The 19,179-nt window shown below is 46.7% G+C and overlaps 1 protein-coding gene across 1 annotated transcript; it reads left to right on the top strand.

Annotated features, from left to right (window-relative positions):
* The first annotated feature begins 1,011 nt into the window (after positions 1-1,011).
* On the top strand, positions 1,012-9,522 carry fgf24 (fibroblast growth factor 24). Its single transcript, XM_037461472.2, has 5 exons — positions 1,012-1,256; positions 1,438-1,474; positions 5,495-5,672; positions 8,158-8,264; positions 9,221-9,522. Exons 1-5 carry the CDS (start codon positions 1,225-1,227, stop codon positions 9,497-9,499), a joined length of 633 nt encoding a protein of 210 aa, XP_037317369.1. The 5' UTR covers positions 1,012-1,224; the 3' UTR covers positions 9,500-9,522.
* The last annotated feature ends 9,657 nt before the right edge of the window (positions 9,523-19,179 follow it).

The following is a 19,179-nucleotide window of genomic DNA, read 5'->3' as shown; positions in this document are numbered from 1 at the left end:
GAGGTCGACAACAACATACATTTGAATGGTGTCTGGGAGAGCCGAGGCCAATCCACAAAGAAGGAGCTCTCCCAAACGCGCCAGTTTCTGTAGATGCACAGTTCGTATTTTAAACATTTTGTTTATCAATCCACATGTAATAGAAACTGCAAGTGTGCGATTAAATACAAAAATAAAATAAACAAAGACTCATTAAGTAATTTGCTTGTTGATACCATCCAAATGAATCGGTTTATTGAGCGAAATCCAATGTAATCGTTGCCCGACTTTCTTTAGAAATAAAGCGTTCAATTAGTATCCTAAAGCAGCGTCTCGTTGTTCTCGATCTCCCGCGTCGCCCCTCGAGAGGAGAAGCGGATCTGTGCGAGCTGATGGTCTCTTCGGGATCACCCTATCAGGTGCAAAACCGCTGACATGTTTCCACCCACCAAAAAAAAAAAAAAAAAAAAAAAAAGCCTCTCCGTGCCCAAATCTGAAGCCGCAGACGCACAAACACCACTGACAGGCACTGCTGCGCCATCACCAGCAGCCAAACCTCTCCAGGGATCCGCCGCGACTCTTTCACGCAGCTTTTCTTCTTTCTTTTGGGTTTTGTTTGTTTGTTTGTCTTAAAGCATACCCCTCGTATGCCTGGATACGTTTGTTAGCACACTTTTAGCGAGTTTTTTTTTTTTTTTAATTCTTGCTTCACGGCTTTAACTTTTTTTTTCACCGCAGCACTCGGTAGAATAAAATGACCCACGCAAGGTGTAGAAATCCCCCGCAGGTACGGACGCAGTTGAGTCTGTGATCTCTGGATTCTGATTGTTTCCGCAAAAACTCGAAGGATATTTTTTTTTTTGATGGAGGGGATTTTTTTTCTTCCTCTTTTAGAGAAGTTGAATTTTTGAATCCTTCTCCGCGCTTGGCACCGATTTACAGAGACGGGTTTCGGGGGAGCGGAGGAGACTGATCTGTGAAAAAAAAAAATCTTCTGGATAATCCCCCCCCCCCTCCTCCTCCCAACAAGGAAACACCTAATGTTGCACTCCATGACTCTGCTGCTGCTCTCTTGTGATCTATCCTTTCGCTGGGATTCAATCTCCTACTTACCCCCGGAGTTGTGTGCGTAAAGGACGCGCGGAGGAGCGAGATAGAGATAGAGAGACAGAGAGAGGGGGTGATCTCGCCAACCTTTCCCGGGGCTCTAAATCTGTGGAAGCAGGTGTATTTCTGCGAGTCAAGATGTCTGCGCTGCCTTCGAGGTTCTTATACTTGTAAGTGTTCCACATCTCAGTTTGCCTTTTTTTTTTTTTACCACATCAAACCATGCATTCTTACCAATAGAAGTCGCCAAAAAGCTTGATGTTTGCGCGTTGCTTTCATCCAGGTAGTCTTCGTGTAATTGCCCGTGTGATTAAATTCACTCCCATCTTCTTCCTTTCTCCCTCCACATAGGTGCTTACACTTTCTGGTACTCTACTTCCAGCTCCAGGTATGTTTACTCCCTCGATCACCTCCTTACGAGTGTAAGTGTGTGTGTGTTTGTTTGCATGTCACTGTGCAGCTTTTTCCTGATTTCTGATTTTAATGCAGATGTTGATGTGGTCCCTACAAACGTAAATTCCTTAATTTATAATAAATCAACAGGAATCAGGTTCTAATCATGGCATATAATTTTAGAAAAGCGTATGCTGTGCAAAAGGGAAAAAAAAAACAAGAAACTTGAGGACATTGTGAAAAAGGGGGTGAATATCATTTATTGAACAAAGGACACTATGAAAACAAAAAAGAACAACACATTTTCAAAGTTCACCTATTTAAAAAATAATACAACCTTCGGCACTGGGGGAAACTTCCCTCTGCTTATCAGCTGTTTACCACCATAATCAATACATATCTCCTTATCAGCATGTTCCCTTTCACGCAGATATGAATAAAAACCTGTTGTTTTTAATCCTGAGTTCAAGTAGCTGTTTCTGTGTTTTTACAACAATCTGGTGTAGTAAACGTCGGATCCCTGGGGTTAAGAGTTGTTCTCCCAACAGATGGGCTCGCTTTTTATTAGTCGCCTCTCACTTTGAACAGTAATGATTTGCAGGCGTCCACTCACCTAATTGCGCGCTGTGATTCCTCTGAGATGCAAAGCGCACGCTCCCTCGCTCATAAAGCCATCTGATCACTTTACACGTTTCATCCGAATGTCCCTCTGTGGTGCTGTGGTTTTAGATTTGTGCTGTCAGTGTGGTTTTCCATCTCTCATCCGTGTATCTTTAATAGACAATAACAAAAGATACATTTTTACAAGAGACAACATTTTCATATTTGATCTTGTTAGATGGGAAGTTTGTTGGTAGATTACGCGAAAACACATTTCTGCACAGTTGTGGTTACTCAGTACCTACTCTAAATGGAACAATTAAAAAAAACAGAAAAGTTATATAAGTCAATGAGTGAGGATTATTCCAACAGAGCTGGCACAAACAGAGCTTATGGTGTCGACTGAACACTCGTCACATGTGAGAGAGGATGGACCTGATGCCGCATGGCGTGCACCGACGAGAGGACCGGTGGCGCTTTGTGCTTTTTCAATAAGGTGACACGCATGTTTGTTGTGGCTTAGAGAGAGAGAGAAAAAAAACACAGATTAGATAAAGGCCTTTTATCAAACAGAAGTATTGCATCGTGGCTCTCTTGAGTGCTTCCAGGTTGATAATGATCAGAACCGGAGAACTGCAGGAATAGCTTCTACCGGCTCCTGCGTGTGCCACGCTGTGATTTTCACGAGGAAAAGACAACAGGAGCGACCACACTTGGAAGAAATGCACTGCCGGCATGTGAGAGAGAGAGAGAGAGAGTGTGTGTGTGTGACCCGTGTGAGTCGATGCAGATAGCAAGGTGTATCTCAGATGGATGTGACAACTCAGCTTCCCGGGTGAAGATGTGAGTGCCATACTTTTGAAGTTTCAACCATATCCGTTTTCCCGCTGTGTCTTTGAAGAAAGGAGGCAGCTTGATAGAAAGAAAAGAAGAACAAAAAAACACTTGTCATGTGCTTAGGCTTGCCTTTCCCTTGATGCAAAATGCAACTGTCTACCCAACACACCTTTGTTTGTTTAGAGATGGGGAGATTTGGGATAAATCCCTCAGCAGCCCAGTTAGGCCAAGTTTTGTTGTGTGTGTGTGTGTGTGTGTGCAGTATTTTTTTTTTTTTTTACTCCTTTCTTGCTCGTCAGCTTTGAGGTTCATTTCAGGAGAACGTTGACAACGGCTGACTTTTAAAAATGAATGCATCACTTTCAATACATTTGTGTGCGGTCCTAGATGAAGGACTGTGCAGGTTCTAGTGGTTGCACAGCGTCCTTTCATCCCAGTCACAGCTCCGGGTCCGAGCTGCAGAAGAGCTCCGTGAAGGCCGCTAATAACTTTTCAGTCCGACGTTTAGGTGAAATGTTCTGTAGGTGCTGCCGTTGTCTTTGTTTGTTCAGCCGCCGTGCTAACTGCCCAGCTCTTAAATGCATTATTTTCTGGAGCTTCCCTTGGGAACAAGTAACAGTCGCGTTGTGTTTGGAGAACCAAGCTTCCGTGGGTCTCTGTTTGGAGCAGAAGTCTAAAAGTTGTATCCGAGAACGCCCCCCCCCCCCCCTTTCATTTCAATGTACGGTTAAATATCGTCAGGTACATTTTCTCCGTGCGACTATAGAAGGGACGGGGAAGCTGTGGCTGGGGGGGGAGAGGGGGGCGGGGGGGGGGGTAGGGTCCTCCTCCGGACGTGGAATCGTCCCTTTAGCGAGACACTAAAACCCGGAGGTTCAGCACGGGTTACATGCAGTGGTCAAATTTAACGTGTGTGACCATAAAAATTGCGGTTTAAGTTACGTTTTAAGTTAAGTTTTGAGGTGTGCTTTGTTCGGCACACTGCTGTGTTGAAATGACAAATCCTTGACAGGTTGCATTGGGGTAACAGTTCCCTGATCCGATGTTAACGCATCTCCTGAAGCAGTAAAACTGTGAATCTCCTGGTAGAGGCCCGCTTGTCCTGGTCTGACTTTATAGGATCAAGGATCTGCTTGACTTTTAAGATTTCGCTTTTGTGGCTCCACAACCTACAACTAGTTATGATACTTTAGGCGAAGCTTACAGGTCGTAAATAGATAGCCCCAATAAAAAAAAAAACATTACGTGATGTAAAGTCTCAGCTTTTGACGCCCTGCAGTCAATATTAACGCCACAAATGAGTTGCATCAGTAGCTTATGCAGTTCGATACTCAGCCTCCCTTTTTTTTCCCACATCGCCTGGTGCCAAAAGTAACATTATGGGCGTGTTTCCGAAATGTCAGGATACAGAAGCCGTGTCCCAGTTTGGGGGCCGGATCCTCGGAGGGCCACATTTCTAGACCGACTACGTCATGATGAGCCAACAAGTCCTTCCGCCCAGAAACGCGGCCCGATGGCTCACAATCGGTTGGGCATTTTAAGGGGAGAAGTTCTTGCGTTGACGTCAGAAGTGGGACGCCGAGGACTCCTCTTCCTGGACGTTGTTCTTCTAAGGATTACCGTACCGCTCTCTTACTTTAAGGATTTGTTCTTCCAAAGGCCACAACTCCCCCCCCACCCCCCCCCCCCCCCCGTCATGTTTGCTACATGATCGTTAATTCACTGAAGTTAGAATAACAAGGACTCGGGGTATGTAATGTGTATATAATTAGCCACCTGAGAACAGTCACATAAAAAGCCATTACTGTGCAATTACCACACCGTACAGCTGGGGAAACGGTATCTTGGCGGGAAGCGAGATTCCAGGGCTTCTGAAAGTATACGTTTCCACTCTCGCGCTTCCACGCGCTGGGGCGACGCGGTTCGCTCTCTCGCGATTTCCTCTCTTTTTAACGTCGGGTCCGGGGTGACTCGTAAATTCCCTAAAAGCGTGGATTTGGGCGATCCCATCAAAAGGTGCTCACTCGCGGGAGCCATTTGCGGTTTTCGAAGGTGCCTCTCGCCACCTCTCGGTCTTGTCTTTCCGACCTGCTGCGTTTCCTAATTTATGGACCCTGCTTGGCCTGCAGGCAGATATTTGTTTGATGATAGTGCAACAGGTCTGGATGCTTCAGGTGTATAATTGCTGGTGGCCCGCTGGCTTGTGGAATAGGGGTAAAGGTTTCTCAATATCGCCGGGGGCACATAGTATTACGGCCGCCTCAATGCGAAGCTACAGAAGGTTGTGCTGGCAGACTTTGCATTCGTCCTGTGGCTTCACTTCATTAACGCGTCTCGTACGTAGTTAACGGCCTGTAAATGCAACGTTTAATTAAAAGGAACGAGGGAAAACACTAAAACGCAGCAGCCACAATTTTCCCGGTTGTTATCTCTAGTTTTCGCCCCTTGAGGCACAGTTCTTTTTTTTTTTTTTGACACGAGGCCCATAAAAACAAAAGCACACATCACCACCGACACCTCTGCCGTGACGATCTCTCACTGTCTCTCTCTCCCTCTTTCGTCTCACACCTCTGCGCAGGAATCCCAGCAGACCACTGCTGATTTCAGGTTTTACATCGAGAACCACACCAGGAACCCGGACGACCTGAGCCGCAAGCAGGTCCGCATCTACCAGCTCTACAGCAGAACCACGGGCAAACACGTCCAGATCCTGGGGAAGAAAGTCAACGCCAACGGAGATGACGGGGGCAAGTATGGTATGGGAGAACTCCTGTCCATCTCACGCCACACGTCAGCTAGTTCATAGAGAGACGTCCCCGCCGCTTCACCTTGGCTGAGTACCAACCATTGTGTGGAGTTGGTTTTCCAGGCTCTGTGGATGGTGGTTTTTGTAAGCCACCAAGTACTGGTTGGGCTGGTTGCAACCATTATGAAACTGCTGACCCTCGGATGGACTTGATGGAATAGATCTTTGCTGTTTTAGGTTGTGAACATTTAAGGATACTCCCAATGCATCTTGGAGTTTTTTTCACTTAATATTTGGACATATTTGGAAAGGAAAACTGGTCAAACCTGATTTGTCCTTGACCTTGCCAGTGCAATGGCAAAGTAAATGTATTATGTTTTATTTTCCAAACCACGCACAGGTTTGTGACGGTCACTGAAAATAATAATCGAACATATTCGGCTACGCCTTCATCAACCTTAAATATATCCTCCCTGTGTGGCCTTTGTTGACAAATCCAAGAGCACACGGCGGATGAGGTCGATCGAAGGTCAGCTCCCTGATGCGGCGGAAACCAAACGCCACTGGTTTTCTGCTGCTGTCCTGCAGACATTTAGCCCGCGACAGCTGACTCGGGGCTCTGAAGTCGCGCCTCTGAGCGAGTGCGTTCAGTCGCAGATGCGCCGAGGCGAAGTTTCCTCACTGCTTGTTAGAGCTTGAGTGGAAGCAGATCCAATTTTTTCCCATGAGGCCTTGCCAATTCTACCCTCCGCCCCTCCTTCTCCTGTCCCGCGCCCCCTCCTCCTCCTCCTCCTCCTCCCAATCCAGCTGCAGTACCTGGCACCTGTGATCTCCTTTGCACTCTGTAATAACGCTCAGGAAAGACATTCCGCTCGCTTCGATCCGCTCTCGGGTCCGTGCAGCTCCAGCGGCGGAGCGCCACAAACCACCACAGGGAGAAACACATCGCTTGGATGCAGAGCTTTATGTCCGGACAAGCACAGTCAAAGAGCGGGCGGTGTGTCATGATTCTTGGCCGATAGCGTGGCAGATTCGTTACTTTTAAAGAGACGATCCTCTGCCGGAAGAATCCGTCGGGGAATGACGCCTTTTGTCCCCTCGCAGCAGACGCCGGGTCACTGCAAAAGCTTTTAAACTGAAAAAAAAGGCTGCAATGTGGAATTAAAGCAGGAGTTTCAGCTATTTTTGACAGATGACCCCACGCTGGGGTTAATAAAAGCCTGCGGCCCCTCTTTGTTTATACCGCCCAGAGGAAGAAAACACTTCACTGCTTAAAAGATCCCTGCAAGTGCTGTTTTAATGAATACAAAGTTCATTCTTATTGCCGACTGAGTGTTATTGTACAAAACGCCACGGTGCCCACTCGCTCATTGCTGATGATATTTGCTGTTCAGATCAAATGAAATGACTCTGTGTCTTTGTTAGTTTAAAGGAAAAATTGTGTTTTATCTGACGTTCTGGGTGGAGGTGGGATCATGGGTCTCTGTGCGAAACCAGCAAAGTGTCTTCAATTGACTCCCGATTTGACCCGCGTGGCCAAAGTGTCTTTGTTAAACATCATTCGCTTCAGTTCAGGACTCTGAACATAAATCTACCACCTAACCCCAGAGAAGGAGAAGTTGCACCTTTTCAGAGACAGGTTTCCCTCTTCCCACTCTGCTCCCAAGGTTGTATTTTAGGGTGGAGGAGGAGGAGGAGGAGGAGGAGGGGGGGGGGGGGGGGGTGGAAGAGGCGGAGAAGGAGGGAGGAGGAGGGGGGGGGGTTACTTCTGCCCTCGAGGCCGTCCCGTCCCCTTCGCCCATTCTTCCCCTGCTCCCTTGAGCGCCGCTGAATGGCCCTGTGTGTTAAACAAATGGATCATCTTAACTTTTTGATTGAGTGAGCACAGACTAAAGGCAACTTGAAACCTAATCCTGAGGGGCACATAACCGCTGCACAAATGTTTGGCAGATCTCTTTGCTGGTCGAGGGGCGAGCAGAGACAAAGGTGACCTCGCAGGGGTTAACATTTTGGAGGTGGGGAGGGGGGGTGGGGTGGGGGTGTGGGGGGGGATAAAAGAGCCGCCGGGATGCGTCTCGAGAGTGGATTACTGCTGTGTCGGGCCAAAGTGGCGGTGGCATTGTTGTTGCTGGTTGATGTGGGGTATTGTGCGAAGAAAGTTATACACTAAACATACCGTAACAAGAACTACGTGCCCTGGAGTATAGATGTTACAGCCTCTGGAACAACCACACTACAACTGAGGTGGTAAATGAAGACATTTAACAACTCAAATTTTAATCATCCATTTCAAAGTGCAGGTTAAACAGCAACGTTTCCTTTATGAGGCTCAGTGCTTGAGGAAGATCTACGTTGGCCTTATTAAAAATAAGCACAATCATTGAGTATTGAATAAAAGGCAAATATAGACGGTTATGTAAAAGGTCATGTTTAAATGCACGAGGATCCTTGGAGACGTTCTCCTAACAGAGTCCACTCCCGCTTCTCTCTTCCAGCTCTTCTCGTCGTCGAGACGGAAACCTTCGGGAGCCACATTCGGATAAAAGGAAAAGAGAGCGAACACTACATCTGCATGAATGAGAAGGGCAAAATAGTCGGACGGGTGAGTTTCGCCTGCTTTTCGTGTAAACCCTCACAAAACCCCTTTGATAACTCGCGGCCCTTCTTCCATTACGTCATCGGCCTCCTCCTTTGACACTCGATCAGTCAATTACGCACTGCAATCACCACAATGCATCGAGAGACTAATGGTCACTTAGGAGGAATGCCATTGCAATTATATCACTTAGTCACACCAGGTGGCCGCAAGCGCGTTGGACGCCCCCCCCCCCCCCCCCCCCCCCCTGCGGACAGCCGCCCTCCTGTGTGCAGGAGGAAGAAGTCGACGTCTGAGAACACATCGCGTCGCTCTCTCATTAACACAAGTGACGTCTCCATTATTGACTGCTCGTGGTTTTCACCATATTTAACGATGAAGATAAGATAAGATTTTCTCTTGTCTTTTCACCCAAATTCTGGCCTTGGCTTTGCCAATTGTAGTTTGTTTGGATGTCCATATTTTGTGATTTTATTCTCATTTGTTCCCACCATATTCTAAAAGTTAGATAAGCCATAGTGTGATACTGTGATACTTTTCAGTGAAAATACTTTCCTTAAAAATAAAGGTCAGTAGATAACAGTTTGGTATCAGGACCCTCTAGATTTCTATCAGTGTTGCACCTTGAAATATTTATCCAGCTTGTTTGAATTGTAATGACTATTACCGCCGTTACTTTAATGCAATAGTTGAACATTTCTTGGTGAGAGTAAGACGAGAAGATTAATACCACTGTTTAACTACGACGCTACTTTACGCTAAGCTAAGCTAACCAGTTCCTCTAACAAAGTCAAACTATTCCTTAGCAACGACTACAACTCCTCTGTTGTAATGTGCTTCACATGTTCTGAACTCTTTACACCAACCTGTGGGATACAACACAAAAAGAAAACACGTTGTTTTACAGGAAATAACTGTTATTCTGCCGCGCTGCTCACGAGTTTCTCTTCCCTTGCCCTCAGCCCGACGGGAGGAAGCAGGAGTGCGTCTTTGTCGAGGAATTCCTGGAGAACAACTACACGGCCCTCGTGTCGGCCAAGTACAAAGGATGGTACCTGGGCTTCAACAGGAAGGGGCGGCCCAAGAAGGGCTCGCGGACCACGCAGAGGCAGCAGGAAGTCCACTTCATGAAGCGCCAGCCGAAGGGCAGGCCGGACCCGCTGGAGGAGTTCCGGTTCACCACGGTGACTAAGCGGACACGAAGGGCTCGGCGATTAAAGCCCAACCCCAAGAGGAACTGATCGGAACGTCGGGACAGCACTAGTTCTCCTCCAGGGTGGAGTCGGGCGGGGGTTAGCGGGGGGGGAAAAAAATACAACAACAAAAAAAAAAAAACCTAACCGAAAAGCTTCTCTCAAGCTTCTCGTCTGAAAAGAATCGACTTTAAAGACTTCACTTGTGTTAAAGAAAGACGGACAAAAAGAACAAACAAAAAAAAGATGTTTTTATTTTTGTATTTCAGGATGACTGAATATTTCCTAACTCTTGGATTCTTCTGGGTTGATGTCGTTGTGTCTGTCGTGTTATTTATACTGGATAAACTAAAGGACCTCTAAAAGAATTCCCCCCCCCCCCCTCCCCACCACACCCCCCACCCCATCCCCGTTGGGACTGCGGCCTGAAGGCCCACTTCCTTTTTGACAAAGGGGACTGAAGCGTGGAGCTGATGCAACGTCGTAAAAATCAGCCAACCAGAGATTCATTGGAATACCTGTCGTTTTTCTTTTTTTTTGTTTGTGTTGCCCCTGACGACGAGGATCCCATACTTTCCACTGGAATCGGACGCCATGGAGATGAAGCGGAGGGAGGTGGCCGTCGCAGGAGACGCCGGGATGACTGTGTAGCTTTGAGTGCAATATTTTACAGGTCGCTCTTTCTCTTTTCTTTTTTCTTTTTTTCTTTTTTTCCAGATGTCTCTCAGCTCCACTCGCGGCTCCGGGAATGCGCCGAAGCCTCAGAGTACTCTGTGTGATTTCCTTGACACTTCAGCTAAAACACGACATGCTTTGACTAGTCGGGCACCAGCCGCGGCTTTAGTCTTGTTTAAACACCTAAAAAAAAAAAGAAGAAGAAGAAGAAGAAAAAAAAAAAGAAAAAAAAAAACAACACAAGCAAAAAAATATTACAGCTCACGTCACCCGTGATCCCACAAAGTCTTCCAGCCGCCTCACCTTTGGGAGCAGGATGTTGATCCTTCTCGTTCTCCTTCTGTCTTTGGTTAAATCTCGAGAAGAATCTTCTTGGTCGACTCAACGTTTTTTTTTTTTTTCCCTCTCTTCAAAAAATCCCTTTTTTACTCACTGGATGAAAGTGTCAAAGATGCTTTCTGGAGGAAGCTCATCCCTTCCCGACGACCCCTGATCACTTTGTGAATCCACATTGTTGACGAGTTAAAGACTTCTGGCCCTGGAAACCCAACTCGTCCGGGATTCTGGGAACATTTTCTCAACGACGCGATGTTTGTGTCTGAACTGTAAAAACGGAAAAGTTTCTGCTTCCATCATTCCTCTCACTGACAACCAGCTCCAGCCTCCCTTCACCTGTAGTATGTATTCACCTGTCCGCTGGCAGGCTTTTGTATGACTCGCTACTAACAACATGACACATTTATGATTTTTTTTTTGTTTTTTTAAACCAATGTAAGCAAAAATAATTTTATGACTATTATTAAGATATTTATTGCCTCCCGTTGTAAATAAAATGTGATGAGTTTTATTTGGCCTCTGTTAATAAAATGAGGACTATATTTTAAAAAAAGAACTACTTTACGTTTTCATTGCACTGTGGAGGAAAGCTAATTTATGTCCCTGTTCAGACAGGATTTTTTCAGATGTGCACGTTGAAATATCCTGTTGCCTAAAAAAGAAATTCAGCAGGTAGCAATTGGTTGGACATAGAGCACATTCCCTTCCCTGCATACTGCCAAGTTATGCATTATTATATACAAATCCAAAGCATGAGGACTGCTTTTAAGGTCAGTGGTTTAAGACCTATTGCAACATCTCTGAAGGCCTTTTTTTATCCTTGCAAAAGGTCTTGTTCCTTTTTTAAGCATCAATATTAGTATCTTTGGCAAAGAAAGTGACATTTTAATCTTTGTATTAGTTCTTTCTTTCCCAGATAGCCAGATCTTTCCCAGATTCCCAGATATGAATTAATAAACTGGTATTAAATATTGCATTACCACATCATTGCTGAGTTGAGTGGCACAAAAAGTCCCAAACCCCCAAAAACAAGATTGATATTATTTGAAATTTAAGAGGGGGATCTGAGATGTTACCTCGCTGACCCTTTGAGCACTTAAAACACAACTCACTTTCATGTGCAAGACTCGTCCTCCAGGCCAGTAAACACACAATATTTTAGACATTTTTCCATCTTTTGAAATGCACCAAAGGAATGTGGAGTGGCACGTCTTAAAATGCTGTTTGCTGGAATGATGTTTACAGTAACCGTCAGACTGAAAGATGGCGGCTTTGAGGGAGAGAGAAGTACTTTTGTTTAAATTCCTAGCGATGCTATCAGCCCCCTCCGCTCCAGCAGTTACCTCCGACGGACCCAGAAGCACCCCCCCCCCCCCCCCCCCCTCCTCCCCCCACACCCCGTTCCGTCATGGGATTGTGGACGTCTGCTTTTAAAAGGTGGAAACGTAGCGCTTGATGTGTGACATGGTAATTCACCATTCACCTAATGGATTGGCACTGACCTGGGGGGAGAAAGGAGGGGATGAGGGGGAGGAGGAGGGGGGGGGGGAGTAGCAGCAAAGACCACTGAAGGATTCCCTAGTAACAAGGTAACACAAAATAAAAACAGTTGGGACACTGTTTTCAACGTCTACAGATGTTTAATGTCCTGAAATCTGTCTCCCTTCAGGAATTTAATCAGCTTTCGAAACGCTCCAAAATCTGTTAATGCGAATGAGGAGCTTTTCTTCTTCTTCTTTTTTTTTTTTTCTATCCACATTCTTCAAACTTGACCAAGCACAGCCAAACTGCATCTGGGTATATTGACATTTAAACGAGCGGCGATGGTTTCCAACGCGTCGGCCCGCTTCGCAATAAGCAGACGACATTTTGCATAAGCCTCCCGCCAGGCTTTTCTCTGACTTGGGCCTTTGATCATTGGAGGCTGGATGCTCTTGGAACTGGACCAATAACCTCAAAATGAAACATAGGATTCCCTTTTTTTTTTGCAGAGCCAGGCCCCCTTTTTCTTTTTAGGAGGAGGTGGAATCCATCACTGCCGAGTAGTTTATATTCTATTATTAGAAAATCTCAGCTTGCTCAAATTGTGCACAATGGATACAGTATGAAGACAAAGCAACGTCAACGGGGAGAGAAGAAAAAACCTTGTGGTTCTCCGTTGAGTTCTAAACATTTCAGTGGAACGACCAAAAAGTGGTTCTTTGGCCCCGAGATCAGAAACCACATACTTTACAATTAGCCTTGTCAACAGAAATCCGTCCAGTTTGAGACCTGACACAAGTTTTGTCTCTCCGAACGTCACTGAAATTGTCCCTCGGGGGGGTCAGTCAGAAAACAAACGTCCAACATCCAAACCAAACAGAAAACACCGTCTGAGCTGAAACGCACCTCGTGTCATTAAATGCAGCCTCGCGTCACGTCATTTACTGTCAAAACAGGACCGCCTTCGAACTCCGGCTAAACGCCGAACCACAGGCGGCGGGTCGCCTTTTATGGCCCCGAGTCGCCGAGTGTTTCACAAAGTATTTTTGAACGCCTTGGCTGAGTTGTGTTTTCACAGGATTACAAATGTGCTTACTGTACGTACAGTTTTCTGGAAAAGCGAGACCTCTCCCGTGTTCCCCCTCGAGAGCGACATGCGGCCGGCGTGTTATGAATACGGGTCAAAAATAAAGGTTTAGTGCGTCAGCATCATTGCATTTAACTTGCTGTTAAGGCCCCATTAAATAGCACAACTGAGAAGTTTGACTTTACCTTCAACGGGATTAAGGAACATAATCTAGATGCGTTAGAGAAGTCCGGCATCTCAAACTAAAACATCTAAATTGATTAAGAAAAAAAAGGATCTCTAAGTGGGAGGATCCACATGGCGATCACGTGACACACAAAGATGGGCTCGAAATAACATACTTTCTTTTTTCCTCTTCATTCTCACCTCGGGGGTTGTGACTTTTTCCTCTGCATCATCGTCCTGTCTGAAGTAATGTTGCAGGAAAGAAAAAAAAAAGAAAAAAAAAGGGGACACCGTGGTGAAGCGCATGTAAACATGCCACATTCACCACACGGACGCACACAGACACACTGTCAGTCAGGCCCGGTCCCGGGGCAGCACCAACAGATGCCAGGTGACACAGCTCATTAACTTCTCCTTTCTCCTATTCTTCTGGCTCCTCATTGTCTTGAGATATGAGATGAGCCTTTGTGTGGGCCAGGCAGGGCCCGTAATTAGTGCTCTGCGCTGGGCGTACTTTCTCACAGGGCCACGACACAATTAATCAGCACTTTCCCACCAATGGGCACAAGCTGCTTGCTTCTATCAAGGTCACATTTTTAAGTCGTGACGCCTTTTTCCAGTGATGGAAACACCCGGACACAGCGATGATTGTGGGGTGCCAAATGAATGGATGCATTGCATCACTTCATCCTCACTGGTATCATCAGTTATCGACTTTTAACGCTTGTTCATTTTGGGGTTTGATGTACAAAATACAGCAGCAAGTGCGAGTAGGTTTAGACTATCCCTGGAATTTCTACATGTTTTTAATGCAAACGCTATTTGGCTCTGATGTCGTGTCGAGAGGTTCTCCTGATTCATTCATTTCATCATTTGTTGAACTGAGAAAACTGTGTGACTTTGAGCTACGATTCTATTGGTTGATTTATACACTTGCTTTCTCCTTTTCCCTCATCGCTGCACTGCTTCACCCTCCTTCACTCAAGGTTTTTTTATTTCCTTAAATCTGTGGTGTTCGGTTGGTTATTATCGGGCAGTTAGGACTCTTTTAAAACCTTCAATGTTTTCCCCGCTGCTGACTCAACTCTTTCATCCGCTGTGACAGAGAGACGATAACACAGATAGTTGTAGATTATGACAATGACACTTTATCAAAGAGACAAATGTTTGAAAGGACAAACTAAATGTGACAAAATGGGTGTGTTTATATCAAAACACTTAAAAAGTTATGTACTATAATTGATGTCAAATGATTCAACAACAATGCCATTGGTATGAATTTTTAAAATGTCCGGTTTTGGAGTTTGGGTACTCAGTATTAACACACAAGTTATCTGTGGACCAAAAGTTGTTCTTACATCATTTAAATCATCATCTTATCTGTCGTGAATTATTACACTTTGTGTACATTCCAAAACTCAGTGTCCAGAGGACCAGATTGAAGTCGGAAGACGTTGTGTAGTCTCATTTCTCTCCATGCAACAGTAAAAAGTAGTGTAGCATCGATCAGACTCAAGCCAAACATTGTATAACAATATGCCTCTTTAATCCAAACTAAGTTGGCTTTTTCACTAAATGCAAAGCTACCTACAAACATTTAGAGGAAAAACCATTTATGTGAAAAAATACTCAAAAAACGTTATAACGTGCTGGCTAATTATATCAGTGAGAAGACTGCAGCCTCCTCAGTCCATCCATCAGGATTTAGCTGTTTCAAATAGAGCTAAATATCAGTCAACGTCACGTAATGTGTTTCCTCGACACAGGTATGATGACTGAATAGACCTGGAAAAGCTGCCCCCAATGACGTATTGATCCGCCCTTCTTTTATTCATTTCTTGCTTTTTGTGCCTCTATATCGGCACATCACTTTAATTCCATGTTGCATTCAAATGCTAAGTTACGAGGACAAGCTGTGTCCAATCTCCAATTTGGGTCTTTGGCTGTGCCTCGGTTGGTGGATGGGCGGAGGTAGAGGAGGAGGAGGAGGAGGAGGAGGAAGAACGGTAGGAAACAAAAGCAGAGGGAAACACACACTCGAGCAGACCTTTCACCTGAGGTCGGGGCGCCGGGTCCTCTGCCGCCATCCCGACACATGTTTTCATGAGCCGGGACAAGCGAGCGCGCCGCGGTGGCCCCTCTCCAAAACAAACGATGTCGAGTGATCCCCCCCCCCCCCCCCTCTCGCCAGAATCCTATTTAAAAAGGAATGAAAGAGGCGGAGAGAGCGATGCCGTTGGAGAGGAAGAGGTTGGAGCAGAAGAAGACGACTCAGACGGAGGCCCCCGGACAAACAAAAAAAACACTCTCAACATGGTGGCGCTCAAAAGAGCCTCGGTGCTCCCTGTGCCAGACCTTACCCCTCGCCGCCATCATATCACTGTACAAAGAGAAAAGGGCTCACTTTTTATTTACGCTGCCGTTATTGCCTGGAATATTGATTTTAATTGCTCTCCCGCATTCCCCCCGCTGCGGTATAGGACGAGCCTGAGACGATTGCTCAAAGTAATGGAGCATAATGATGTCTCGGAGCGGGCCCCCGAAGCTCAGGTCAGGGGTTGGACAATGTGAACATTCAGCTACTTAGCTTCCCTTTGCAACTTTGTGACAAAATCTGTTTGCCCAACACCAATTAAGATGCCTCTCTGTGCGCTCTGGTCAATGGGTTTGACGGAGGGGGTCGTCCAACGAGTTGACATGTCCCTGAGCACGAACAAGCTGGCCTGTGTCCTCGCCTCCATAATTGGTGTCCCTTGCAACGTGCCGCTTCCCAGGGCTGTCCTTTGTGTCCCCATGGCAGTCCTAAATGAGGGGAGTCAGGGCTTTAATGGGACTCCTGTTAGTTTTAAACAAACACAGGGCGACCCCCTACTGTTCAGCATGTTGCATAGAACAGCTGGGAGTCCCCCCCCCCCCCGCTCCCCCCGCCCCCCACGGGGGCCCAAAGGGCTCGCTGCCTACTCCCCATTGTGCCTGTGATGACGTCCTCTCAGGAGCTCGACACTAATTCTTTTCAGACACTTTTCAGTGGCCCGATTGCAAAGGTGTGGTGCCAACAGTCACAGAGAGAGAGAGAGGGGGGGGGGGGCTCTGAACATCGCTGCGACGTGATTGGCTGCCGAGGGGGGGGGGGGAACGTCCACCTGTCAATCAGGGGGAGAGGGGGCAGTGAAGTGAGGGCCCGAGGGCCGTGGCTCTCGCTCCGCGCTGGCAACGGGGACGTTTTCGGGAAGCGATTTCTGAGAGGTTTCTCTGTTCTCCCTCTGCCACCACGCACGCACACACACACACACACACACACACACACACACCAAATATGGAAACACAAAAAAAGACTGAATTCTATATGACTTTATGGGTAGATTGTAACTCATGCCGCCCACCCAGCTATCACAGCTGTACCTATAAAAAATAACGTGTTGTAGACGTGTGTTATTGAAGACTGAGAGCCCACAGGAGGAAAAGTGAGGTGGGAGGGGGAGGGGGGTCTTTCACTCAGGACCCTGCTATTAGTTTTTTCCCGTGAAAGGAGAAGTCAAAGTTGATTTTCTTTTCTTTAAATGCCTTTAAACGAAATCCAACCTGCGACTGTGGGGCCGACAGAAAGTACCCACTGGCCTTTTTGTGTGAAACTTTGCTCCACGTCGGTGTTTTGTTCTTCAACCATATGATTCCATTGGTCAAAAACACACACACACCGATGCAAACCCCTCACTCGGTGCTCGTTTATATAATGCAAATTCCCCCACGCCGCGGCTTTAATCATCCTTCACGGCATCTTGAATTTCAACATTTGAGCTCCTTGATTTGCTGGGAAAAGGAACATCGTGGCTCCTGGCCCTGAATCTCATTGAGGAGGCAGGGAGGATTTGTCAATGGGGCTCTTGAGTGCAGTGTTGATGTTGTGCGGCTAATGTGTTTGCGCTGGCTGCGATAGAGGGGATTAGCTCCTTTGTGGCGGTCCGCTGGGGCCGCAGACTACTGGACTTTGAAAGCATACTTGCCAACACACTCACAGGCAAATCAAAGCCTGTGAAAAATTGTTTCCCCCCTCGGCACCTAGTTGACAGGTTGACCTCGGCGTCGGGGGGGGAAGAAAAAAAAAAAGGCGCACAGCGTAAACACACACGGAGCCCCATCAGAGCCCTCGCCTCGTGCTGTTTGAAGAACAGCTGAGGGTCAAGGTGACAAATGGCAAACGCCAAATAAACCCGCTAACTAGTCGGCCAACAATTAACCTGCCCGAAAGAAAGAATGTTCTCCGATTATCACCTTCCAGTTAAAACCAGCATCCACACACGCACCACGTTTCCCCATACCGCAAGAAAATAAGGGTCAAAAGTGTAAATCAGATAAAAATGAAAAAAGAAGAGCCTCATCTCACCAAAAGGCCTAATAGTCAAGCAAACGTTACGAAACGTCTGTCGTGAGGCTCCTTCCTTTCGGACCTGTGGGGTAAACACTGTGTAAGAAGATGTCAATATAACCATTGGTTTAAATTCCGCCAAATAATCCATTAAAACAAATGCTAAAAATGTAAAACCCATTTTAGTCAAACTCGCTTGGAACATTTAAAACACTGCAGGATCTCGGCTCCTCTCCACCTCACTTCTGAAGAAAAGTCTTCTTCACTTCATCTTTTCATCCTCCATCATCAACTGCAACTTAACTCTATATGAAAGCACCGCGACTAAAGCCGCCCCCCCCCCACACACACACACAAACACCCATATGTGACCCCTGCGGTGCCCCTGCCGCTGTGTTTACAGTAAACCGAACCGGTCCTAAGTGTAACCCACAAAAGGAGCCTGCGGCCTTTGTTTGCCAGCACTGCTCCCAGGAGACCCCGTCGGGGATGAAACGGAGATATGAGCGGCTAGGGTTACGCTCTGAATGAAACGTATCAGCGCCGCCGATCACCGCCGCCACGGACTGCGAGAAGGCACTGCGCCGCGACCGGGCCAACTCTCGGGGAAGGTTCCCGAATGAGGGAAAACTCTGCAATTCGGGCGGTGTCCACCTGCTGCTGAGATCGGTCTTGAGATAAAGGGGTCTTTGTGTCAGTTCTTCATACCTTCGGACACACTTGCTGCTGCAACGTGGTGGATCCGCACTGCTGAGCTACTTTGTTTTTGTATTCCAGCTGAGGGAAGCAGCCATTTTCAGCCAAAAATTGCAAAGAAATCAAAACAGCTGGCTGTTCAGCACGAACCAGACGGGACCTCCTTTTACACCCAGTAGCTTGTTAGCTGTGGTGTTGTCTCCTCGGACGCTAATGTTTCTAGACCACGTTCGGCGTCTGATACAAAGGCAGAAGGCCACAAACTTGGAGTTAGATCACAGACAACTTTCAAAAAAACTTCCATGCACTATTGTTGCGTGAACCAAAGAGAGGCCAAGGGGACACCCAAGCTGGGGATGAGCGCAGTGACCAATAAACACCATCACCAAAACTTGGTAAAGTTAGCCACAGCAACTTTTTGAGGTGATGAAATGGTAGTTTTTTGTGTCCCATAGCGGATCATTTTAACCTCCATCTGTGCACCATTTAAAGACGAGGCCAGCTCACTCTATCTGGGAGGGTCTTGTGCAAAAAATCCCACTGCTTACAGATGATATATCTGTCCATGGAACAGGTGTTACTAATAAGCCTAGTTATGTGTGTTTCTCCATGGCAACCTATCGGGCACAAAGAGCCAGGAGCGATGGAGCCCGCTTGAGTCCGCTTCCCGGAAAGGATACACATTAAAGCCAGCGCGGGCTTTTATCTACAACACTTAATCCTCCCCGAGACCCCACTTTTAAACTCGGATCAGCGGCGTCCTCGCCGTGGAACCCTGGTCCACGTTTAACAAGATTCATTTCACTCACCTGTGTTAACCCTCGTTAGTGGGAGCCCGTGCTCGCGGCGCACACGCCAAAGCTGGAACGAATCACTGAAAGCCTCCAATTAGAGGGACGAGGTTAACCGAGGGAGTCGTAG

The sequence above is a fragment of the Pungitius pungitius genome, chromosome 2 (assembly GCF_949316345.1).
Source record: "Pungitius pungitius chromosome 2, fPunPun2.1, whole genome shotgun sequence".
Taxonomy (NCBI): domain Eukaryota; kingdom Metazoa; phylum Chordata; class Actinopteri; order Perciformes; family Gasterosteidae; genus Pungitius; species Pungitius pungitius.
Note: the sequence above shows the minus strand (reverse complement) of the source record. Positions and strands in the feature narration are given on the sequence as shown.